The sequence below is a fragment of the Pseudonaja textilis genome, chromosome 1 (genome assembly GCF_049901715.1).
Source record: "Pseudonaja textilis isolate UNSWEBS1 chromosome 1, rPseTex1.2, whole genome shotgun sequence".
Lineage (NCBI taxonomy): Eukaryota > Metazoa > Chordata > Lepidosauria > Squamata > Elapidae > Pseudonaja > Pseudonaja textilis.
The window spans coordinates 111,132,688-111,159,856 of record NC_141990.1 but is presented as its reverse complement, the minus strand read 5'-3'; the positions used below and the strand labels follow the sequence as shown (position 1 = coordinate 111,159,856).

The 27,169-nt window shown below is 37.2% G+C and overlaps 2 protein-coding genes across 3 annotated transcripts in view; one reads left to right on the top strand and one right to left on the bottom strand.

Annotated features, from left to right (window-relative positions):
* Positions 1-14,368, top strand: part of ZNF292 (zinc finger protein 292) — a 32,105-nt gene extending 17,737 nt beyond the window's left edge. For both annotated transcript variants that reach the window (XM_087914520.1, XM_026726757.2), the window contains exons 6-8: positions 456-592; positions 5,099-5,240; positions 6,327-14,368. In XM_087914520.1, coding sequence (XP_087770646.1) covers positions 456-592; positions 5,099-5,240; positions 6,327-13,439 — 7,392 coding nt within the window. In that variant the 3' untranslated portion in view covers positions 13,440-14,368. The remainder of the gene's footprint in view (positions 1-455; positions 593-5,098; positions 5,241-6,326) is intronic.
* A 1,358-nt stretch (positions 14,369-15,726) lies between these two features.
* Positions 15,727-22,061, bottom strand: GJB7 (gap junction protein beta 7). Its single transcript, XM_026726499.2, has 2 exons — positions 21,934-22,061; positions 15,727-18,985 (listed from the first exon to the last, which is right to left on the bottom strand). Exon 2 carries the CDS (start codon positions 18,956-18,958, stop codon positions 18,182-18,184), a length of 777 nt encoding a protein of 258 aa, XP_026582284.2. The 5' UTR covers positions 18,959-18,985; positions 21,934-22,061; the 3' UTR covers positions 15,727-18,181.
* Positions 22,062-27,169: the final 5,108 nt, after the last annotated feature.

Below are 27,169 nucleotides of genomic sequence, written 5' to 3'. Positions count from 1 at the left end.
TTTCTAATAACCTTAGAATGTTTGAGGCAAGTCTTTCAAGGTGTACATAAAACCTTGGTGTCATGTGACCCCAAGGCAGATTCTCTTTATCTCTTTCTTTCACAATATGCATAGAATCACAGTTTGAATAATAGATTTAATATATAAGAATTCGTTTTATTTTTGAAAAATAACTCTGATATAGGCACATTATCTGAAACACCAAGGTTTCATGTGCACCTTGAAAGACTTGCCTCAAACATTCTAAGGTTATTAGAAATGAAAAATATTAATGTGGAAGAAAAGGATAATTAATAAATGTGTAATGGGAAGATAATTCAATTAGCATTTAATTTTAGATGTTAAAATCCAACCCATTTATTTTTGAAAGTTTCCAGCATTTTGAAATGTTAGTATCAAATTGTTGTTCATTTGAAAATAAAGGTTTATTGATCATGATTTGTCTTGTTCTACAGATTACAGATATAGACTGTAAAGATGCTTTAGAAATGATCTGTAATCTAGAATCAGAAGGAGATGAAAAGAGTGCTCTGATTCTGTGTGCAGCATTCTTATCTCGGCAGCTACAGCAAGGAGAGATGTATTGTGCATGGTAGGTTGAGTCTGTTGGACTCTGTTGTGGTCAGCATGCATCACATTTAGCAGTAAAATAAAGGCTTTTATCACCAGATAACTAATCCACTTGATGTTATTTTTAAAAAAGTTAAAGGTCATGTAGCATATCAATTGTTATATAGCAACATTAGTTTTAAAGTCTTCAAAACATCAATTTCTGGGTATCTTTTTCCATTAATAATTTAATGTTCTATTAATACATGTTGCAGACATGATTTTTATCATCCTTTCCGCATTTCATGTCATCTTTTTGTGTGGTTATGAAATGTCTTGTTCCATATGTTTGTATTACCATTTGTTGGTAATAACCAGATTTTTTAAATAAACCTAAACTTACATTAGAACACAGTTAACATTGAAATTTCCCATTCTTCTAGGGTACCATTTTACTTTTAGTATTTAGAAAAGTTAAGCTAAGTTTGAAAATATTGACTTATTTAATATTTCAGGATGTTTTATACACTGAAAAGCATAAGTAATGCTTGAAGAGTAATAATGAAGTATGTTTTGTAGCTTTCTTTATTTTTTAACTAAACTCCAGCCTCAGGAAGGATTTAGATGAACAATGTTTCATCCCCTTAACAAACACAAAAATTACATTTTTTCATCATGGTCATCTTTAGTAATTTAGAGCAAAGAGCACCATAATTTCCCAAAGAATATTCTTCATTTTAAAGGATTGTGTTTTTCTGCCAAAATGTATATGGTGTTTCATCTATCAATTTTATTTATTTATTAAATTTATATGCCAATGGGTTGACCCTGGAATTCATTCTTCTGTTAATGAGTAGTAGAATGCTCTAAGAAAAAAATATTTAAAATTTCTATCCTACTGCAATCTGAACAGACACCTCTGTGATCTAAAGTGAAAATAAAACACAAAATACATAGCAGTACCAAAAAATATACCTAAATCCACTAGCAGTCATTAAGTGGCATCCTCTCCCAAGTGGCCTTCAACGGAGTTCTGTCTTCTGCTTCATGTCTGAACTAAATGGACCTCTAACGAGAAATCATTCTAGAGGGCCAAGCCTATTACAGAAAAATAATTATTGTGGGTTTTGACCCCAAAGTGGAGAACAAGCAACTGCTTCTCCTGTCACAATAATATTGACTAGGTCATAACTCCAGTGGAGAGATGTGATTTTACAGGTTATTTGAGGCCAAGTCCTAAAAGCTGTATAAATTAATGCCATTAATTTAAATTGCACTGAGAAGTTAACAGAGAGCCAGTGCAGGACCTGCAAGACATAATGTTATCCTACCAAATATTGCCAGTGAGCAACCAGGCCATTGCATTTTCTGCCAGTTAAAGCTTCCCACAAGTCTTTAAAGTCTTTAGAATGTATTGCAGCAGTCTCAGTTAATGGTGAAGAAGGCATGAGCCATCATAACCAAGTTTTCATGCCCTGGATAAGGCTGCAATTTGCTCATCTGAAGTATCTATTATTTCTTTAGAGTAATGCAAGTTATGCAACCCCATCCAGAATCACTACTGGGACCATACACCAGGAGAGTCCTAGTGTACATTCAATAACTTTGTCTTGCTGGAGTTGAATTTTAATCTACTCCATCCCATTCAGACTGTCACAATCTTCAGGAGAGATTTCAACTGCAACTGTAGTGCTGCTAGGGGGTCTTCAGGTAAAATTGGATATCATCAATATGCTAATGATACCAGACCTCAATCTGCCAGTTAATCTCCCTAGGGACTTTATGTAGATACCAAATAATAGAAGGGAAGAAACTAATTCTTGCAGCATCCCACCAGGGATCAACCATCTTGCTAAACTCTATTCCCCTATTACCAACAACTGGAACCCTCCCCCAGGAAAGGAGTGAAATCACTAAAAAAAGAGGAATGCCTCCCATCCTCAACCCCTTTAGAAGGTCTAGAAGAACACCATTGTCAGCACTAGTAAGGATGATTTGGAGATGCAAAGTGACCAGGACAGGTATTCTATCCCTGTCCAGATCTTTAATGAAGATGATCCTCCAAGAATGTATCTTCCCCCTGCCTGGATCTGAACCCTGACAGGATCCAGGTAATACTGTAAATTTAGTCTAAGTCACCCTGTATTTGGCTCTGAGTAACTGTCTCAATAACCTCTGCGAAAAAGAGAAGGTTGGAAATCAATAGTCTCCTAATACAGGGGTCGCCAACTTTTTGGACCTCAGGGACCACCAAACTCATAATTTTAAATCCCAGGGACCACTAACTGGTTCTGTGGGCATGGCCTAATTTGTGGGTGTGGCTTGGTCATGTGGCTGGCTGGGCATGGCTTTTATGTAAGTATTATAAATATTTATATAAATATTGAATTTTTTATTAAAAAAGAGCAACTTTTACCCAAAATCAGGCAAAGCAGGCAGACAGATTGCGTTGCTCACAGATTCATTCAGAGATCTATCTATCTGTCAATGGCTAGCTCAGTCTGTCACATAAAATTCACTAGCAAGCAAACTCACAAAGTTAACTCACAACACACCATGTATATAAATATTGATTTTTTTTATAAAAAAGAGCAACTTTTACCCCAAAGCAGGCAGACAGATTTAGTTGCTCACAGAATCATTCAGTGATCTATGTATCTGTCATCGGCTAGCTCAGTCTCTCAAATTTGCTTGCTGTGAGTCTGCACTGAATAATAGAACCTTCAGTCCTAAGGGAAGTTTGGCTGTGCTTAAAAGCAGAGCTGAAGATCTAAAGACTAGCTAGAAAGCGAGAAATCCAACCATTTCCTGCTTCCTAGCTAATCTAAATCTCCCGGCACAGCAGAACAGATGATGGTCGGGAAAAGGAAAAATAACAATTTAGCAGGCAAGTTTGCCGGGTAAGGAGTGAGTGGGCGGGGAGGGTTCCCACGGGCCATGTGGGCAGCGCACCCTTGTGTTTCTGCACAGCCTGGATTAATTGCTTTGGGGGGTGCTCTGGGGGTGAGATTTCTCTGTGGCCCACCAAAATTTTCTCACGGCCCACCAGTGACTGCTGTCCTAATATCTTCAGATCCAAGGAGGGCCTGTTGAGGAAGAACATACCAGTAAACTTTCAAGGGCTGCTGGCCTTGCCCCCTCCCTCCCCAACGAGGAATTCACAGCCTTTCAGATCTTAGAAATTATCTTTCCCTCCAGCTTCCCAAAGGATAGGTATCAAGTAACTGATGGGGCATTGTGCCCACTTTTTAGAAAATTACATGCCAGAAAGAATCCTAGGTAATGGCACAGGATAGTGCCCCAGTCATTACAAAGACCCCACCCAAGTGGACTCCAGATTTAAATGAATGCAAGCAAAATGTCCTAACTAATCACAAGGGCTCAATGGTAACTCTGCTGGGTAGCTCTTAGCGCTAAAGAAAGGTTAATCACCTGCAAAAGAGCTGCTGATTCACAACTTAACAACTTTATTGCTGAAACAGGCCAGAACTGGGCATGTACCTGTGTTCAGTCAGAATCCCTCTTTGCTGCTGTCCACTTGTACTTCAAGCAGCATTTCTATTGTTTCATCTTCCAGAGGCCTTCTGAGAATAAAGGAGCCCTCTGAGATTGGAGAAAGGCCATTTGTGAAGTAATTTCATAAACAACTTAAGTGCTGCCTCTTGCTTGTTACAGAATAGATCCTCAACCAATTTGCCTGATAGAGTATCAGAAAATCACCACAAACTGCTGGAAACCAGGCAGTTCTATAAAGGATCTGGGTGAACCATGTTCAATCATGCATATAAAATGGGTGGCAGTCATTTTGCATTTGGATCAGAAAGTGATTTGACAGGGGCAGAGAAAAGATGATAGTGCTATTCACATTCAGCTTATATGAGCCATGGTGCCACAGTGGTTAAGAGTGCAGTACTGCAGGCTACTTCTGCTGACTGCTAACTGTCTGCAATTTGGCAGTTTGAATCTCACCAGGCTCAAGGTTGACTAAGCCTTCCATCCTTTTGAGGTTAGTAAAATGAGGACCCAAATTGTTGGGGGCAATATGTTGACTTTGTAAACTGCTTAGAGAGGGCTGTAAAGCACTGTGAAGCAGTATATAAGTGCTATTGCTATAATATAATATAATAAATGTTTTGAGATAGTGACAAGGTCTAACTTGACTATATATGTTGGAGCCAAGATTACCTTGGCCATTTGTGGACAAGTCCCTTGTTACTATGAAGATCCTAAATTGGATTTTATTAGACATGGCCCTACTGAAGGAGGTTAAAATTTCCCAACAGAAGACATGATTGGTTCCACTACCAAGCAGGTGACCAGACAAAGGATCCCATAGACATTAGATACCCTATGTGTTGGATGTGGTTTTAAAGAATAAACTTATTTCTCTGAAAAGTAACGTTTAATGGTAATAAATAATAGTACGTAATAGTCTTGTAGCATTCCTCTTGTACCCCTACCTTCGCAGCAATTGAAAATTAGTTAGAAAAACTAATTTGGGGTTATTTCAGTATTAGTACAGTTAATTTTTGGTAAAATTCATTTTCAGGGAACTGACTCTCTTCTGGAGTAAATTACAGCAAAGGGTAGAACCTTCTACACAAATATATTTGGAGAGATGCCGTCAACTATCTGTATTAACAAAGACTGTGTACCACATTTTCTTCCTGATTAAAGTAATAAATTCTGAGGTAAATATGTGTAAGATAATTATTTTTATCACTGTGTGAAATTAAAATAAAATCTGCCAATTAAAATCATATTAAATGTTAAGATCCCACATGAAGTTAGATAAGAAGGCCTTATCAGATAGGAAGATGTTAGTTTCTTTTAATGTGTTACGGTCTCTTAAGATAAAATTCGTAAAATAAATTATTGTAGCAATTAGAAGATAATAGCTAGGGACCTATGGACAACTTCAGATATATATTCAGCAAATGTGATAATTGTTTTCTGTGTAGTTTTATTTTTTCTTTCACAATCTATAGATTTCAATATTTCTTTGAAAAATGTACTTGTCAACTTTTTACAGGAAGTTAAGTGGACTCTTATCAAATCTTTTATATCTAAAGACTCTTATCAAGTCTTATCAAACCAGTCATAAATAACCTCCATTATAACTCTGAACAGTTGCTGAATGAATGGTCTTAATTGAGGACTATCTGTGATATAAAAACAATATCATTAAATGATCTTTGAATGATCAATTATATCTATTGGTAATTTCATCCATTTTATCTTAATAGGAATAATTTAGGAGATTTTCAAATCTATTTTAGTGCAAATAGTAATCTTTCAGTTAATTTAAATGTCCCTGTTGTGATGAATAATGGGCCCAAAGAAAAACCATTTTTATCCAAATTTAGATAATTTACCCAGGTTTGGATTTTTGGATTTCAAGAGTGGAATTTGCCTTAATCAAGTATTACTGACTCAATCTCAATCTCAAATTGACATTTGCTCATAGTGATGCATAAATGAAATGTTGTTGCTAAGCCAAAGAGCTTGCTAAAATGCATATTTTTATAACGAAGTTAATGTTTTACATAAAAATGTTAATTTCAGATTTTGATTTATTTGGGATTCATACACTAGAATGAGTATGAATCCAAAATAAATGAAAATCTGAAATTAACATTTGCCCCTTTGAGGTAATTAACACTGGGAATGTTATAGTTAATGCAAAATTAATTGAAATCAAAATCTAAGCATACATGCATTTTTATATTTAGGAACTGGTATCACATTTACAATATAATCTGTTTCTTGCTCTGTAGATTGATGCTGCTGGTCTTGCAACCTGTATTGAACTTTGTGTGAAAGCATTACGCTTGGAGGCTAGTGAGAATACAGAAGTCAAAATTTCCATTTGCAAGACCATATCTTGCTTATTGCCTGATGATTTAGAAGTTAAACGTGCTTGCCAACTAAGTGAATTTCTTCTTGAACCTACTGTGGATGCATATTATGCCGTAGAAATGTTGTATAATCAGCCTGACCAGAAATATGATGAAGAAAACCTTCCAATTCCAAATTCATTACGCTGTGAGCTTTTACTGGTATTAAAAACTCAGTGGCCTTTTGATCCAGAATTTTGGGACTGGAAAATGCTAAAACGTCAGTGTCTAGCATTGATGGGAGAAGAGGCATCAATTGTATCTTCAATAGATGAACTGAACGATAGTGAAATGCATGAAAAGGTAGAGGACTGTCAAGATGAGAACAAAGACACTTCAGCAAATGGGCTTTCTGGATGTTTCGATGAAGCTACAAATTTGCTCAGAGGCATTAGAGATAAGAAACAGAAAAACAGAGAAATTAAAAAATTAAGGGAGAGGGGATTCATATCTGCTAGGTTCCGGAACTGGCAAGCATACATGCAATATTGTGTGCTGTGTGATAAGGAATTTCTTGGACATAGAATAGTCAGGCATGCACAGAAACATTACAAGGATGGGATTTATAGTTGTCCAATATGTGCACAAAATTTTAATTCTAAAGAAACTTTTGTTCCTCATGTAACACTGCATGTTAAGAAATCCAGTAAGGAAAGACTAGCTGCAATGAAACCACTGAGAAAATTAGGAAGGCCACCCAAAACAGCAACCACTGGTATAAACAAAAAGAACAATACCTTAGTAAAGCAAGAACAACGACACATAAAAAAGAACAGTCTTTATGCGGCAGACTTCATTGTTTTTAATGACAACGATGGCTCAGATGATGAAAATTATGACAAAGACAAACCTTACATTCCAGAAGTAATTCCAGTTCAAAAGCCATTGCCTGTCAATGAGTTTACTTGCCCTGTTACCTTGTGTAAAAAAGGCTTTAAATACTTCAAGAATTTGATTGCCCATGTAAAAGGTCACAAAGATAATGAAGAGGCTAAACGCTTTCTTGAAATGCAGAGCAAAAAAGTAATTTGCCAGTACTGTAGACGACATTTTGTAAGTGTTACCCATCTTAATGATCATTTACAAATGCATTGTGGTATCAAACCTTATATTTGTATACAAATTAAGTGTAAGGCTAGCTTTAACAGTTATGCTGAACTTTTGAGTCACAGAAAAGAACACCCAGTCTTCAGGGCAAGATGCATGTTTCCCAAATGTGGGAGAGTATTTTCAGAAGCATATTTGCTTTATGATCATGAAGCTCAGCACTATAATACTTTCACCTGCAAACTTGCAGGTTGTGGGAAAGTTTACCACTCACAGAATGAATTAGAAAAGCATATTGAAGATCACACTAAATCTGAAAAAATACTACAGTCTGATGGTGATAGTAACTATTCCCAGTCTTTAGAAAATAATGAAAATACAGAAGAAGTCCATTCAGAAGAGATGCTGGTGCAACCATCTGACAATAATGTAAATGACTGTGCCAAAGTAGAAAATTACATCACAGATGATATCCATGATGAATCACTTGAGTCTGAAAGTACAAAACTATCAACCAGTGTGCTGGAGCAATCTAGTTCAGTCTCCGTTGATAATGGGGAACAACATTTAACTACTGCAACAAAAACAGAATCATTAGGTCCAGCCAGCAATGTTTTGATACCTCTTCTAGGCCAAAAAATTCGAGAGAACATGGCAAAAAAAGGAAAACTACCTGCTCTAAATACTGCCATAGATGTTGGTGCATCTGTCATCCATCCGTTTTGCTCAAGAGTTGATACTTGCAGGGACCTTTCTGTTTTCCATGAAGGGAAGGAAGATGGTTGTATTGGTGAGCCTCAAACCATTTCCCTGAACTCAGCCAAGCTTGAACCTGATGCTCTTGCAACAAAAAGTCAAGAAAAAGAGAGTAGCCATATGTCATTCAGCACACAAAATCAGTTAGAGTGTCAGAATTTGCTTTCTCCAAAGCCTCAGCTTGAAGAGAGCGTTAGGCCAGTTGCCAATCTCTATAATCAGCCTCTGAAGAATTTAGAAGTTCCACTTGCTTCTACCCAGAACATTGTAGGCACTACTTTTTTACCCATTGTACCATTGGCAGCTCCAGTTCAGGGGTTTACTTGCCAGGTTGAAGGATGCACGCGAATCTACAATTCTTCTCAGAGCATTGGAAAGCATATGAAGACAGCACATCCTGATCAATATGCTGAATTTAAAATACAGTGGAAGAATAAGAAGAGTAAAAAAATAAATTCGCAAAACCTGCCAAATGATAACAAACCAGTTTATTTTTTATCATCGCAAGTATCTACTCCTGCTAATGATGCTTTTCCTCAACAAACCAAGACCATCTTAAATCCTACTTGTACAAGTCAGCTGCAGCAACTGTCAAATGTTCTTTTTCCAACACGTTTGGAAAATACAACTAACTCATTATTACCAATAGTGGAAAATGTTGGTCTTTCTTCTCATATTAAAAATGAATCAGAAAACGCTTTAAGCTCTCAGTTGGCAAGTATGTCCAGTGCAACTTTACCTTCACAGATGGATGATTTAGAAAAGCCAGTTATGCCTCTGAACATTGACAGTGGTTCTGATCCTTTTCTTCCTTTGCCAGCAGAAAATGGGCTCATTTCTCTTTTTCCTTCCCCAGCTCACAATAGTCCGAGTTCTGTCTTCTCACAAATGGAGAATGCCAATCATTTTTCCTCCCAGCTAGAAGGAAATACAAATTCGTTTTCAAAAGAGGAAAGTGTTGACATACTGTTTCCTTCACAAATAAATAATGAAAGTAGCTTCGGTGAAACCACTGCACAGCCTGTTATATCAGGAAAAACAAAAAAGGATCGTAGGCGAGGTACAGATGGAAAAGACAAAAAGCCAAAGCATAATAAGCGGGCAAAATGGCCAGCAATTATCAGGGATGGCAAATTTATTTGTAGTAGATGTTACAGGGTTTTTTCCAATCCTAGATCACTTGGTGGTCATCTGTCTAAACGATCCTATTGCAAACCTTTGGATGAATCTGAAATTTCCCCTGAAGTTCTACAGCTTAATGGACAATCCTCCCTACTTGCAAGTATGATTCTTTCTTCAAATGCTTTAAGTTTACAACAGCAACAGGAGTCAACTTACAATCCAGATGCATGTTTTAAGGAACCATCATTTTTACAGCTGCTTGCTAATGAAAATCGACCAACTGCCATTTTGCAGAATTTGTTTCCACGGACGAACATGACAAGTTTTAATCCAAGTGAAAATGAGGAAGGAAATGAAATTATCAAACAAGCTTTGGAAACTGCAGGAATTCCAAGCACTTTTGATTCTGCAGATACATTGCCACATATAATTACTACCAGTTGTGTTACTAATACTACACAAATAAATACAACAGTTTTACCAAATCCAGGCATATCACCTTCATTACCAACAAATTGCAACCCATCTACCTTGTTCACAGACCAAAACAGAACACTTAACACCAAAATTTCATCAGAAGAATGCAACAGTTTACCTGTGTTTTCAGATGATTTAATACTTAAGACTATTGAAAATGGCTTGTGCCCCCATCTGGTTCCTAATTCTGCTGCCACAACACATAATTTGGGAAACAGTTTTCCGCGTGTTTCAGTCATAAGTAGCATCAAAAATTCAGAAGTATGTAGTTTGACTAAAAAAGAGAATAGCGGTTCAAAGAAAAAGAAGAAAACACCTGCCCCATTGGTTGTACCTCACATTTCACAGAAGTTGGTAGTTAATGATTTAGCAGGTTTAGGGCTTATTACTAGAAATGTTGAAGAGAATATGCAAGCAACAGCAGAAAATTTTCAGTCAAATGTAATAGCAAATAGTGAAACTCAAGGGTTAGTGGAAAATCTTACAAAGAAATTAAGTAATGTTAGCAGTGGATTAACAACAGATATCAAAGAAAACATAAAGTCAGGTGAAGAAAATCCTGTAGAAATTGTTTCCTTGCCATTGAAAAATGAAAATGATGATCCTCAGGTTACTCTGGAATGTTGCATTCCAGAGAAGTCCAATTTTGAGATTTCAAAAGATAACGTTGTTCAGAACTTTGAGAAAACTCTTGAAATAATTAAAACAGCTATGAATTCTCAGAAGATAGAAGTTAAAAGTGAAATTCAAGAGATATCCATTGAAGCAATACGGAGCCCACAAAACAATACCGCTCAATGTGTTTTTGAAAACCCTGCACAACTCCTTAAACCTGATTCTACACATACGCAGAATATCGCCCTTGCCAAAAGTCATGAGTCTGAAGCCTCTCATAAAGATGATATTCAACTTATGGGAATTTTAGAAGGCTTGAAAAAGCTGAATTTAGAAAGTGAAACATCAAATCAAGTACTCGATAATATAACTCATTGTCTTCCAGCAAATACATTAATGCCACAAGTCCTTATTCCAGGTGTAACACCTGAGACAACATCTCTTGTCCAGACAGCTTCAGAAACACATCCTGTGTTTGTTGAAAAAGTTCATAAGCCATTTACGTGCCAGGCTCCGGGTTGTAATTATAGTGCCATGACAAAGGATGCGTTATTTAAACACTATAGCAAAATACATCAGTATACTGCAGAAATGATTCTTGAAATTAAGAAACACCAGTTAAAGTATGCTCCGTTTAAGTGTGTTGTTGCTAACTGTCCCAAAACATTTACAAGAAATTCTAACCTCCGGGCACACTGCCAGCTGGTACATCATTTTACAACAGAGGAAATGGTAAAATTAAAGCTAAAAAGGCCTTATGGACGCCGATCCCAAAGCAAAACCCTAAATGTGTTACCAAGACCTAATGAAATAAGAAACGTGCCATATGTGTTAATAGAAAGCAAAAGAGAGTCACACTTGACTAAGGAGCTTGATCTAAAGAAAGAACCAGTCATAGAATCTATGAAAGTTCCAGAAAGATTGATATCAGAAGCAGCAATATCAGAAAATATTTCTGATAAATCTGAAAAATTAGAAAAACCCTCCCAAATAGTTCCAGTTTCTCTGGAAATTCATAATATATCCATACTTAATAATAATCAAGTGCAGCCCAAATTACGTAAGATCAGAAGGCATAGGAAAGAAGAAGAAAAAAAGAACAAAAAGCCAATTCCCAAGCCTGTAGAATTGCCCACTAGTTATAATCCTTATAGACCTTACAAGTGTGTGCATCAAGGGTGTTGTGCAGCTTTTACAATACAACAGAATTTGATTCTGCACTATCAAGCTGTACACAAATCTGACCTGCCATTATTCTCTTTGGAGGCAGAAGAAGAAAGTGAACCTAGTAAAGAAGAAGAGTCTCATAAGGAAGAGGAGAGTGATGCAATTGAAACTGTGAAAGAGTTCAGATGTGAAGTAAGAAATTGCTCTAGGATATTTCAAGAAGTTACTAGTCTTATTCAGCACTATATGAAACTTCATGAGATGACTCCTGAAGAAATTGGTAGTATGAAGTCATCCTTGGATGTTGGAAGGTTCCCCTGTGATCAATCTGAATGTAAATCATCATTTACAACATATGTTAATTATATTACTCACCTTGAGACAGATCATGACTTAAAAATAAAGCAGAACAAAACAGAAGATTGCATGTACAAATGTGATTGTGAAGGTTGCGATCGTATTTATGCAACAAGATCTAATCTTCTAAGGCACATTTTTAATAAACATAATGATAGGCATAAAGATCATTTAATAAGACCTAGGCGATTCCTGACACCAGGTCAGGAAAATATATCAATTAAAGCTAATCAGGAGAAAATCATGAAAATTAAACGCAAAGGATTAAAATACAGGACAGGAAAACATGGAAACAGAATATCATTTAGAACCAAGCGAAGAAAAGCAATAAGTGTAGAAGAGAGAAACTTCCAACTAGGGCAAATTGATGGAAATCAAACATATTCTTTAAAATGTGGAAAGTATATTTATTCAGTAAAGACAAAAGATGATGCATTATCTGAATGCAGTAACAAATTTATTGTACAATATCCATGTATGATAAAAGGTTGTTCATCAGTTGTTACAAGTGAGAATAATGTAATTCGGCACTATAAATGTCATAAATTATCTAAAGCGTTTATTTTACAACATCGGGATCTCTTGGTTGTCTCAAATAAGCATGCAAAACCTTCAGGAGAAGAGGTTTTCTCGCAAAACAAAGCAACTGAAGACAAGGTTTGTGATGTAAAAGAAGTGCAGCCACCCTTGCCAGACACTTGTGAGGATTTGAGATTGTCTCCGCAGGTGATGCCAAAAGAACCGGAAAAGACTGAGAAGGATGAAGTGGATGAGCTTGCAGAATTGTTTATTACCAAACTTATTAATGAGGATCTAGCAAGTTCAGAAAACCACTTAAAGGCCTCTTCGGATGTAAATAATGACTGTCAGGAAACTAGTTCTTCCCTTTTAGAAAAGCAAAGCTTAAGCAGTAATTTTAAAAGAGTAAACAAAGAAAAAAATCTATCCCAAAGTAAAAAGAGAAAAGTTGAAAAGCAGGAAGAAATCTTGGCTGTTGAATTAAGCAGTGTACATAGAGAACAAGAAAGTGCTGTTGCTATTCAAACTGTTGAAGAACAGTCTTCGACTTTTGATTGGAGTTCATTTAAGCCCATGGGATTTGAAGTATCTTTCCTCAAGTTCCTTGAAGAATCTGCAGTGAAGCAGAAGAAAAACACAGAAAGGGGGGGTTATAATAATTGTGGAACCAGAAAACGTTCTCATTCTAACTCAAGAAAGTCTAATGAAAAGAACTCTGTTGTGAGAACGCGATCATGTTCAGAAAGTGAAACTCGTGTACAGTTTGCTAATCCATCACAATTTCAGTGTAGTGGTACTGTAAAAATAGTTTTAGATAAGACTTTTAAAGATTGCACTGAGCGTGTATTGAAGCAGCTTCAGGAAATGAAACCTATTGTCAGTCTGATAAGACTTGATGGACACTGGGAAGCGAAACTAGAGGTTACAAAATAATCAGGTAATATGAGCAGGCTCCTTGTTCTGATCATTAATGTATATCTGTATCACATTTTTTTTTTATTTTGAGTAGGAAGCCATTGAGCATGATGCTATTTCTTAAAGTGTTTTTTTTTTTTTGAAGTGATTTAACCTAGCAAGATCATGACAGTTGTCATGTAAATTTAATTTTTATCCCTATGGGACTTGGAACAGAATCATTGTTTCAGTTTTGTAAATAATTGAACAAAACCTCAATTTTTTATCAAAATTTGTCCTTTTCCATAACTGAAATCTTTGTGAATTGTCTGTGGTATCTTTCGCCGGGTCACTGCTCATATATAACAGTACTTTTTATTTGTAGATACATTTTTGTATATATTTATTATTGTAAATCATTTGCTGCAAATGGCAGTCTGTAAGTCTGAAATATTAAATGACACATTTATATTCAGAATTTTAATTTGTAACTAAGTGATCCAGTTTTTAAAATGTTATTTTAAACTTAAATCTTTTTGAAGTAAAAACTACAATAGGTGAGTTTACCATATCCAATTTATTTTGCCTAAACTGTGTGTATAGGAGAAAAAGTTACCATATCACATTTAAATGGTTAAAATACATACTGACACAGTTGTATTTGTAACTGCAAGTGTCCAATATTATTGGATAGTATTCATATGTAGCGAACTCAAAAAGTTTTCCTACAACTGCATATGCATTGCTTTTAATCAGATCGAAAACTTCCACTTCCATAAAATGATGGAAATGTAAAATTTAAATACTTTGCTGGCAATGAAAATTTAAACACCATTTGGTATTAAACAATCCATCGTGAATGTGCTAGAAAATTAGTAGTGTGGAGCAGTGTATATATTTGAGGTGGTGATTTGTGAAGTAGCCCAGTATTGCCTTAAATAAAATCACATTTCATTTCTTGTTTTTTACATTTTATCTTACAAAAATCCTTTTCCGTTTGAAATTTTTGATTGGTGTATAGAGTAACTTCTATAGCACTGCTTTGTAGACAGTGCTTTCTAAAGAATGAATTTTGAAATTTACCACCTTTATATTTGCAATATGTGTTCAAGGTAGCATTAAAATGTAAAAAGTACTAAAAAATAGAAGATCTTCAGAAGAGACAAGACAGTTTCTTTATTCCCAGTTGCAACTGGAACTAAATTTCTTCTTGCCTACTATTTATCCATTGAAATATTTGTGGCTACTAGTGTACTAGTTAATAACTGCACGGAGCATGATGTTTAATAGAAAAAAAATCTTTAGTTATAGCTGCCAGTCTCTTCCCTCATCCTGCCACATGGGTCATATTTTGAGATTGAAAATAGGCCACATTTTAGTATCATGTAGTCATCTGTACCAGAAGGATAAGGAAAGAAAAACACAATTGTTTCTCATATACAGGTCAGAATGATAAACTATAACTTTTCTTCTTCCTTACTCCACAGTACTGATACTTTTTTTTTTTTTTGTCTTTGTGTCAGTCTTAAATCCTGACTTTCTTCCTTGGCAAGATTTGCAGAAATGGTTTGCCCTTTGCCTTCCTCTTGGGACTGATAGAGAGGGAATGGTCCAAAGTCACACATCTGGCCTCATGCGTAGGGCAGGACTGAAATTCAGTCTCCTGGTTTCTGATACAATACCTTTAACTGTTATAAGAAGCTGGTGTTCTGTACTCCTGCATAGTAGCAGTAAACATTCCAGTTCAGACTGAGGGCTGTTTCTGTTTTCTTGTATGAATATGAATATAATTAGTACAATTTTCTTTTCATATAAAAATGCATGCCTAAAGTAATATAATATCAAGTCGGTATGAAAGACTGAAGGAAGAAAACTGAGGGTATGTTATCTTTCAAGGTTCTCATTTTTAAATATTTTAAACATTATTTGTGCAGTTTGAATGTAAACACTAAATATTGGCAAACTGCTTCTTTTCAAAACCACTGATATTTCACTTCACTCTATAGCCAGCCACAGAATACTACATTGTTGTGAAGTCTTCCTTTTTATTGCTTCATGAGGATGCTTAACACCTGAATCCCTTTAAAGGTTCATATGTTGTGCATTCCCTACACAAATACACACACACACTAATCATTAGCCTTTTTATATTGTGCAATATGGATGATGGATAATGCCAAAGCTTGCTTTTGTACCCTAGGTGAATGCATATTGGTTTTCCTGGAAACATTTTTTCCTTTCAATAGTGGTGCATATGTAGGATTTGTTATTGAAGGATTTCTGTCCAGTGTCTACAGCTATTCAATAAAAAGCCCTCTTTCAATGTTTAGCATGAAGACTCTCACAGCATTTAGTATGTTAACCAGGAATCCAGATGAAAAACTAAACAGAATAGGTAAATAATACTGTGTTGGCAATCAGTAGGTGCTTCGTCCTCATCCCCCAATAGTTTATAGCATCTAGGTCAATAACAATGAAATAAATGCCTTAACAAAACATTTCAAATAGTAGTGGAGATATTTGAGGAGGATCTGGAGCTGATTTCAGAATATTGTAAAAATCATTGTAGCATACAAATAAAAGTCATCTAAGAATTTCCAGTAAAAGTGGGTTGTTAACAGTGTATCTCCCAAAAATAAATGTTTGTCTGTTTCCCATTGGAACTGATACCTTGCATAAAGCCTGACTTAAAATGTGCTTTCGTATAACGTTTTTCCCCTAGTATCATTCTTGCATGCCCAATGAAAAACAGATCTGGAAATAGTTTATCTGCTTGGGTGAAAGCTAATTTCCAACATATACCAGTATTATTTACAGAGGGAGACAGGACAGATTTGAACCAGGATTGAGTACTAAAATAGCCTATACAAACATCCATTCAGCATTTATGTGAGCAAACATCTCATCTGAATATTCACAAATACCATAGAGGAACTTTATGAGGAAAATTATCTGAAATATAGAAAGGTTCACCTGCTTCTTGCTTAAATTTATTGCGCCCAATTTCTTAAGTCTATAGTATACCGAAAGCAATAAGAATTTTAAAATATATATACAATATAACACAAATATGTGGTGTTACTTTTATGTTACAGCAATGACTTGTGGTTTTAGTTTTCCTGGAATTTAATAGCAAAGAGCAATTTTTCAAGTGCAAAATCTGTAGCTTGAAAAATGGCAAAAAAAAAAAAAAATCAAGTCTGTCTTTTATTGGCAACTCCTAAATAGTACTAATGTTCCAATAATTAAAAATGTATTAAGGTGAAGTAATGATTGAAAAAATAATTGTATTGTTTTGGCTAAGCCTGTATTGGGAGAATTTTTTAAAAATTTCTGGACAGCTATAAATGTAAAAATATACATGTAAAAAGAAGAGACTGTGTTCTTTCCATAAAGTACAGTTTTGACCCTCCAAGTAGAGCAGGGGTGTCAAACTCACAGCCCACAGGCTGGATTTGTCCTGCACTGCCCGTGCCCACCCCATTTTAGCGAAGGGGGTAAAAGTCATACTACGTCATGTGATAACAGCGGGGTGGCTGCCCTGAAGTAGAAATTTTAAGGGGGGGATCAGGGGGTCCCCAGACCAATAACCTAATAGTTGGACTACTGTATTATGCTGCACATGGAAGTTAGCTGGTCCAGAATTCAGTAGCACAAGCACTGATTGGCCTGCCTCAGTCTTCCTGCATGATATCACTATCTTGCAAACTTCACTGGTTGCCAATAAACCTCCGAGTACAACTCAAGATGCTGTTTTATCACCTACAAAAGCAGATGTATGCCTGTCCATTAAAAGTAGCAGAACTGATGTGTTTCACCTACCACCACCTGCCATCTATCAAGACCCCCAAAATGGCTTTTAAGTTCTGGCATTTGCCCACTAGAACACCACATGGTTCAAATGAGATCTATGTGGCTTCCATCTTTTCTTTAAATCTTTCAGAATGTGGCTGGTTTCCCTGGTCTTTGGTGGGATAGAGTAACTGCTGAATTCCTGTGTGGTATGTTTTTTATAGCTTATCTTGTCTAGAGATATATGAGCATTTTATCTTCATTTTTCTATTCTTTTAAAATGTAAACCCAAAATCACTTTGGAGTTGGGTGACCTTTAACTCTAAAAATTTATACATAAATTATACACAGACTAGTAAAGCAGTGATAGGGTGAGGAACTTACAAGAACAGATGACAGAAAAAAAGGCACACACACTTAACACAGTACTTTAAAATTATACACAGCTAATAATGCACAGAACAAATATATAACTGCAGCAGGAAAACTAAGTGAAAACTAATACAATTAAATGTCTAAACAAACTAAAATGTTGCATGTTGGGGAAAGGTGAAAAAATAAGTTTCCCATCATTAGGCATAGTTTTTCATGACATGATGACCTAAAGGGTTTCTCTTAATAGAATACAACAATTTTCCTAGGTTTCCAGTGATTCCTTTGGCCTTGCCAGGTTGGATTTCTGGTAGTTGCCAGAATGGAGAAAGTTAAATTACTATCCCTTTGGTTGGATAAAAAAAATCAAGAATGAAAATAGATGTTTTGAAAGAATTGCACCAAAACATCAACGGTTAAGGTAGCATTATCTGTATCAGAAACATCAATGCTTATGAATCCCTCAGAAGGAGATTCCAAGAGATGCAAATTTTGTGAACCTTATTCATATGTGGAAAAAACTAAATATGGAGCATGTTGGTTAAGATAATCAGACTCTTATTATCTGAAAAACTATTGTTAACACTATTAAAATAAATTGAGCGCTATTTTATTCGTTATAGTTGAAAGTGACCCAAATATTTTTCATCTCCTTGGATACTGGGTGAATCTTGGTCAAGAAACGAAGTGGTACCATTGTGAGCCATATAATTTGTTTTATGTTCACTTTTGGAGTTTTGGACTTTCTTGGTGTGATTCCTGAAGCAGCATTTGACTGAGTATTTGAAAATCAAATAGCTGAATTCAGTTATATTTAAGGCTATGCACAAGCAGGATGTCACCACCACAATGTACAGGAAAATTTTCTTCTCAGTAGGCTTCGATATGTAGCAATCAACTGTGTTAGGACAAGGACTTGTGTCACATTGCACAAGGCGGGGTACATCAAATCCTCCATAAATCTTGTAAAACAAGTAGAGGAAACCTATTTCAAATCCAATTTTGGAAAGGAGGCTGATGAGATAGGTGCAGAGCAATCCCCCATCAATACTTTTCAGATCCTTATACAGCTTTGCTTGGTGTCTCTTTTCCCTACTTTCCCGATAAGCAACATGGAGAACAACTAGAAGTGATGGCGTAGAAACCATGATCAGTTGCAGGGCCCAAAGCCTGACTTGGGAAATTGGGAAGAAATGGTCAAAGCAGACATTTGCACAGCCAGGTTGTCTGATGTTACACTCAAACTCCTTCTGTTCATCTTTCCAGACATGTTCGGCAGCTACAACGTAGACAAGGAGGCGAAATATAAACACAATAGCCAGCCAGACTCTGCCGATTTCTGTTGAGTATTTATTTACACCACTTAGAATATCGCGCAGGAATCCCCAGCTCATAGTTTCTCCTTCAAGAAGGCCAAGAAACTGTAACAAAACAAAATATGTAGTATGTACATGTCCTCTAAGCAAATAATATATACAGGAGGTAGATACAGAATATAAAGAATATAGCCAAAATGGGAATTAGGTTTAATAGGTAGATTTTTCAACATTTAAAAAGCAAAGTAGTATGTAGGAATTTCAAGTATCTCTTGAGTCAAGATCGGAAAACTAAAGAATTTGGTTGTGTACAAGACAAGATCTAGATGGTGTGTGTATAATAACAGTAACTATGAAAAAGGCAGAATGAGTGGGTATGGGTTGATTCCTGGATGTAAAGGTTACAGAAAATCGAGGGAAGTTTGCACTAGGGGAAATGCCACTGTTTAAATAACAAATGGTATTTGAGGGAAATAAGCTGGGTAGCCACCAGAGACCAACTTTTAATTCTGCTCAAAGGTGCTTTTTCAAAAGGCAACTGGGCTATTTTTTTCCCTTGAGAAATTTGCCTCAAGAGAATTTAACATTTAATTTTAATTCTGCTCTTTTGCTACTAGAGGGCGCTGTTCTCTCATTTAATAGCACTTCATCTCTCTACAATGTGCTCTCCTTGCATTATCCAGTAATAAAAAACTGCATTTTTCCTCTTGTATTTTTGCTAATGTAAAATGCAACTGATAAATTTTAATCTATTTAATCCTATTTTTTAAGTTAAAGTGCATTATCTTAAATAATTCTCAGTGGCTAAATATGTGTGGCCATGTGTTTAGATAAAGCAGGTGGTGGTACAGGCTGTCCTTGTTTAGCAATTGCCTTGTATAAATGACCTTTCACAGATATGACAGTGATGAAAAAGTAACTTTTCAAGCAATCCTCACATTTATCATCTTTGCAGGTCTGTAAAGCAGAGGAAAGCTGAAGTAAGATTGTAAGCACAGTCATGATTTCACTTAGTGGCACTTCACTTAAATGACTGAGTTGCTGGTCCCAATTGCAGTAAACAAGGACTACCTGTAAATTTTACATTATATAAAAATGACATAGAGTCATGTCAAGCCTCTGAATAGTGAGAATGGTTCAAGATGCAAGAATTTAAAGATGTCAGGCGCTATTAAACCAACTACCATGTTGATGTTTTTGCCTCTCAACCGAGTGAGTAGAAACAGCTTCCAAGCTTCAGGGAAAAGATGAGCTTTTGAAGCACTTTCCAAATCTTCCAAATCTAACCCATTTTAAACAAATAAGGGCAGAAAAGAATCAAGCTACATGATTGATTGTGTCATTGCTTAAAACCTTTGAAATATTATAGCAATGGGCTCCTTTCACTCATAGTTGACAGCTGGTAGGTTGTCACAGCCTCCCATCCTTCCAAGGTCAGTAAAATGAGGACCCAGATTGTTGGAGGCAATATGCCGTCTTTGTAAACCACTTAGAGCAGGGGTGTCAAACTTGCAGCCTGTGGCCCAGATACATCACATACTGGTTACACCCATGTTCAGTTTAGCGAAAGGGTATAAAGTCACCATATATCACATGACGATGCTGTGATGACACGAGTTTGACACCCCTGACGTAGAGGAACATAAGTCTAAGTGCTATTGCTATTGCTACTGGGACAGAACCAGGACTTGTTGCTCTGGTGAATGACCACTGCTGAGAACTGGATGGGAGAGGTAGGACTTCCTGTTCCAATTGAGACCTTATCATTGCTCATTTAATCATGGTATTCTTCTGGAGCACCTTAAGTCAAACTACACATAGCTGGCAGTCAAGAAATGAGCCAATGTGAATTCCAGGAAGGGATCTTTAATGCCAATTAGAGTAAAAACACAATCTTTAAAACTATAAAAGCAAGTGTCCAGGAAATCTTATAGCAAACCAATTTAAGCAGAGTCTCTTTGAAATCCTTCCTTCCTATAGCCCCCACTTCTGGACTGAGCTACCACTTCTTGCACCACTGAACCTCACCACTGCCTTTCCCACAGTCTCTCACATCTCGAGGGGTTGAGAGTTGGGACATTGTCTTGCATTAGTTTTACTACAGAGCAAATGGTTCCAATTGATAGCTATGGGAGAGGAAAGATCAAGCCCTTGTTTTTCCAATGTGGAGTACCACCCAATTTGGTCCTTTCCTCGGTGTTATTGGACATTAATAGTTGGAAAGCCTGTTAGTTTGAGGTGAAGGGACATCAACATGCTGATGATATTCAATTGTTCATCACCACACAGGCCAGGTTGAAGATGTTATAGAGGTCTTGAGCTGGCTCTTGGAAGTTGTAAGGAACTGGATGAGAAGAAAAAAAAATCTCAGCATAAGCCTAAGCAAAATTCTTCATCCAGGAATAGCCTGGCTATCTGGTAATAACAGCTCCTGTGGCTTCTCATTTTGGTATTGTGGTCCCCCAGCCTGTAACTTAGGGTCCTGCTTGAGCACCAGATTGAGGTCATGACTAAAGAGATCTTTGCCCAGCTGATGAATCAGTTATGGCCCTACTCAGAACATGAAGTCTTGCCAACAATAACTTATGCCTTGATCACCATACAATTTGATACTTCAGTGCCCTCCATATGAGACTGTGTTTGAAGAGTCAACTCTGCTTGAAATCTGCTTTATTTGTTGGAAAGAGTCTTTAGTGAGATTTAAAAGGCTCTCCAGACTACAGAACAACAAATACTAATGTGCTATTTCAACCAATGCTAAAATGATCAGAACAAAAATTTAAAGTACAGTAAAAGGGGGAGAGGGAGGAAAGACACAAACTCAAAGTTATTTAGAATCTCAAATCAATAAACAAATCACCTCTTATCAACTGAACAATGTTTTGGTTTTTTATTTACTTAGATTCTAAGCTGTTTTGACTGACTATGGGCCACCAAGCTTAGCACAATTACAATCCACCAATCTAACCACAAAGATGGTATTCTATTAGTTACATCCCATTTTAGAACAACACATCTACATATTCCTTAAGATCTCTAGAAAACATACTTACCTTCAGAGTGGCAAGTGGTTGTCAACACAGCAGAATTCAGGAGCATTAAAAATTCATCTTTCATTTCCCAGAAAGTCACCAGCCTTGAAAATGGAGTCAGGTGGTTTCCTAGGCAGTGCAATCCACGTAAGTGCAACCTGATCATTTCTTCTAGTATATAATTCAAAAGAGAAACCTAGCCTGTCTTTTATTGGACGGCACAATACTTCCTCATCTGCCGTTTTCTTTCATTTTCAAAATAATATTAGTGTGGACAGAGCTGACATGTAGCTTGGAAATACCTGAGGTAAAGAGTAGCTGAGAGACTAGTACTGCCAGGCTTGGACTTACTGACTTATTCTCAATGAATAATGACCTCTTTTGGTGAAGAGAAGCCAGTGCAGACAAAAATATCTCACAAAGGCATGTAAGAAAGTTGAGCAAAATATCCTGAACTTGTTGGAAGAAAGGCAGCAGGATCCAAATCTAGCTCTGCAGTATAATGTGGCAGGTTATTCGGCTGCTAATCTCCCATGTTTTGTTTTAATTCTATAAAAAATCCATAGTGAGGGACAATGCTGTGATATCTTTATTATGCTCAATTTTCAAATACAAAAGTTTTCGTTCTGCAATGTCATATTCTAACTTACTTAATTGTATTCTATTTTGTATCGCATAAATGTTGAGGTAACACCAATTGGAATCTTCCACTTAATACAGGATAACAGAGTTGGAAGGGACCCTGTAGGTCATCTAGTTCAACCCCTCGTTCAAGCAGGAGACCCTATACAATTTCTGACAAGTGGCTGTCCAGTCTTTTCTTGAAAGCCTCCAATGATGAAAAATAAATGAACTGAGAGGGGAAGAAAGTGATGGAAACCCTGAAAAAAATACCAATCTAACCAATAATGTAACACATGGAAAGTAAGCCTTTTAGGAAAGAACAGGTGATAAAAATGCAGAGTCCTTCAGCTATCTCTATAGTTAATGACTTAGTGTCACTAGTAGTCAGTAGGTTTCTAGGGACCAGTCATTGGAAAATTGAACTTCAATGTGTTTTATCATGGTTTGTTAAATAAGCCACAATTAGCTGATTCATGCATTATGCTAAACAACAAATAATGATTTATATACAAGTGTTTTTTGTAAGAAAAACCAATTCACAATATGGTTTAGTGCAGGGGTCTGCAACCTGCAACTCTGGAGCCACATGCGGCTCTTTCAGCCCTCTGTTGCAGCTCCCTGTCAGCTGATCCCACGACTGGCTGGGCCTTCCCCTTCCCTCCCCATCACTCCTCGCCTGGCCTGAGAAAATAAGGGTGATGGCAGGGGATGGAAACTTGCTCCATATTTCAGAGCAGGAGGTGACTAGGTAGGAGTGAGTGATGTTGAGTTGGCCCACCAGTCACACCAGCTGTTGGCTCCTGGTGTTTTCTTTTCTGTGGGAAACTGATCCAAATGGCTCTTTGAGTGTTTAAAGTTGCAGACCCCTGGTTTAGTATAATGAGTGATCCTAAAGTTTGGGTTCAGCCTTATGGCTAGAGGCTATCCAAACAATGTGTATCTCAAAAGCATTGATATGGGATGTAAACTAAATAACACGCAGGTAGACCTGAACTTGCAACCACAATTGAGCACAAAATTTCTGTTGCTGAGACATGTTAAGTGAATTTTGCCTCATTTTATGACCTTTCTTGCAACTGTTAAGTGAATTGCTGCAGTTATTAAGTTAGTAACACAGCTGTTAAGTGAATCTGGCTTCCCCATTGACTTTGCTTGTCAGAAGGGTGCAAAAAGGGATCACATAACTCCGGGACACTGCAGCTGTCATAAATACGAGTCAATTGCCAAGCATTTAAATTTTGATTATGTGACCATGAGGATGCTGCAAAGGTCATGAATGTGAAAAATGATCATAAGTCACTTTTTTCAGTGCCATTGTAACTTCAAATGGTCACAAAAGGAACTGCTGTTAGTATTGAACTGATAAATGAACTGCTCTGTATTTCTGTCATTTATATTCTTAGCTGTCTGACAGACCTCTGCTCTGAGTAATAGTTCTGGTTTTGTGGTATACTTTCTGCCCTGTAGTTTTATTCAATGTAAAGATATATGAAAATGAATCAAAATTATACAAAAACAAATGGAAGAAAACATTGTTTGTCTACTGTGATATTTAAAGTGATCTTTATCTTTTTCTTCCTATTATTTAATTAGTGACTCATTTGTTTTAATCTTTATTTACCAAAGCAAGCCAGGCAATTGAATTCAGTGCTTCTTTCCACAGTCGGTAACACAGAAATGGAGCCGAACCGGGCGTCCTGGAGTGAGGAGAAGTGCTGGAGGAGTAATACCTCCTTACAAAACCTTGGTCCAGCTGGCCTGGCTGGTAGCATCTAATAAAGGCCCCTTTCCAGGGTTGCAGTTTTGAAGGCGGAAGAGGGCTTTATGCCCCAACGGCAGATAAAACGGTAGAACCATCTTCTAGAAGGGAAACTCTGATTTTAAACCTCCACTGCCTTGTGGATATATCTATTATTGGAAAAGGTTTCAGGAGTCAACCTCGAGGCAAAATCCGGAGCCGGAGTCCTGGAAGCAGTTTGTGACTGTGTACAATCACGTTCTGGTAACTCCTGCAACGCAGCTGGAACTAAGCGTATCCACTCTGCCGTTCCATTAGACTATTTCAGTGGCATGAAGAGGGGGGATCTGCTGATCTACAGTTAATCCTCCATATTAAATTACCCGGCCCCGTGCTCTGGAGAGAATACTCCAGCCTTGCATACAGCATTGAAACAACACCGGAAGTGACAGTTACCGGTTTTATAGCATGATTAGGGGCGGGATTGTACTGGTTCTGTCCACCTCTGTAGAACCAGTTGCTCTGAAGAGCAGTAGACAGAGAGCGTACATAGAACTGGTTCTATGTCTGCTGCTGTTTTGGCTTACCCACCCACCCTCCCAGGCTCTTACCTGACCTTTATTTCCTGCTTTTTCAACCTCAGCTGCTTTGCGCAACACAACTGCAGTTGAAAAAGCAGGAAAAAAGTGCTTTTTCAACCACTGCGCATCCACGCACAGTGCTGCTCAGCTGTCCAGGCAGCTAGGTGATGATGATATACACGTGCACGCAGTGTAAAATGTAAAATCACCGAACCGGTAGTTACACCGGTCGTATCCCACCCCTGAGCACGATACCATTGTCTCTTGAGACTGGAGGATGCCAATTCAATTCAACACAGAAATAGCAATGTTTTATTTTTTATCAGATATTTAACTCTGAGATGTAAACATCCACTTCTATTGTGTCTTATGAAAAATACTTGACTCAGGATACACACACACACACACAACTTCATTAGGTATGTCAGTGGCTCATGTTGACAAATTCAGCTTGTTCTCCTGTAGTTTTCCCCAACCTGGTTCCACCAGATGTATTAGACATCCACCTTTGACCCAAATCAGTGTTGAGCTGTAGAACCTGGCAATTATGGGATTCGTTGATGTATATGAATTTGTAAGATTTATTATGCTACTAACATCCTCTTTGTTTTCTTCAGTAAGATTCATTATAAAAGCTGTTGCCACAACAATAACTGCTAGTAGAGCAGATGATGCGCTGTGAGTTAAATATTGACATAAAACACAGATGGCTCATTGAATCTTTCCTACTAATGCAGACTGTCTTCATTTTCATTCTTTTCTATTTGCAAACAAGTAATGCATATAAATTGCATTTACACAGATAAATGTCACATTCTGTTTAAATAAGAAGGTGTGGTTTGCTAATCTTAGATTATGCTACCCTCCCCAGGCTCCTTACATATGTTGAGTGGCAGTGGCCATGTTGCCTAGAAATTCTGGGAATTGTAGTATGAATCCAAACACATCTGTAGAAGGTCCCCTAAGTGATCTGCTAATTTTTGATTTCCAACTGGACGTTCCACATAAGTACAAGAAGAGAAGAAGTGTATTACATTGTCAATCCCAGGAAGAGGTTTGAACTGCAGTTCTGCAGCAAAATTTCTCCAATATCAGAAAATAAAAGAGGAATAGAATGATCTTAATTCATTCTGCTGGAGCAAACCCTAGGACAAAAGACATTCAGATATTCAAAAGTCTATCAGATGTCTGCTCTGGATGAAAAAAAAATGTTTCATGAAGGAGATGCTTTGCAGGCATGGTGGGGCCTGGGCATGATGGGAAGGACAGTTTAACTTATCTAGAAGATGTGAGGTCAAGTCACCTGCTGTAACACTACCTAATAGACAAATAGGTAGATACATATGCATAACTGAGTTCCACATTCATGGAACAGATGCCTCCAGATCTTAATCCATTGTGGTTGGAATTTTCTTTCAGCTTCAGGTAGGTCTCCAGAATATCTGTGATCATCCCACTCTGATCCCAAATGGGAATATTTTTCTGGAGCTCTCCACCTGATTTAATCCTTCTGCCTAATTTAATGTTTTAGCTGGTTTTATGTTTTTTAAAGTTTTATACATTGCCAAGAGTCCACTGGAGTTGGGCAATGAATAAATTGCAAATAATAATAATGACATAGTGGAGAAATGGGCAAGGAAGAACTGTTCCGCACCTGGTGAAAATGAACTGAATCAGAAGTGGTATTCATCCAGTTCTGACAGGTTCTGGAGAACGGTAGTGGAAATTTTGAGTAGTTCGGAGAACCGGTAAATACCACCTCTGACTGTCCCTGCCCCCATCTATTCTCTGCCTCCCGAGTCTCAGCTGATTGGCTGGGTCCTCTTTGGTTGCCCTGCACAGGAGAAGGGAGCTGGAAAGCAGGTTAGTGGGGTGGGGAGGGAATGGGGATTTTACAGTATCCTTTTCCTGCCACGCCCACCAAGCCACACCACACACCCCAAAAATTGAATACCATCACTGAACTGAATGGGTTTTGGTTGAAATATCTACACCCACTCTTTGCCATCTATTCACTGCAAAGCAATTTAACAAATGGTGCAAAGAGATGAAATTGAAGACATCTGACTAAAACTTACCTGATAATGAAAGTTCTAACAAATAAGGTAGTATCAGGCAACTACAGGCCAGTTACCTGCTTACCAACAACTTTCCATTTGCTAATTAGTGTGGTTGCTGATGCAGTCAAGCAGAATTTAGTTGATAACAAGCTCTTTCCACCTGAACCGACAGGAAACTAATCAACCAGCCAGAGGAATAAAAGATCAGCTCCTAATTGACAAGGGGATTTTGGAAAACAGTAGGAAGACCAACT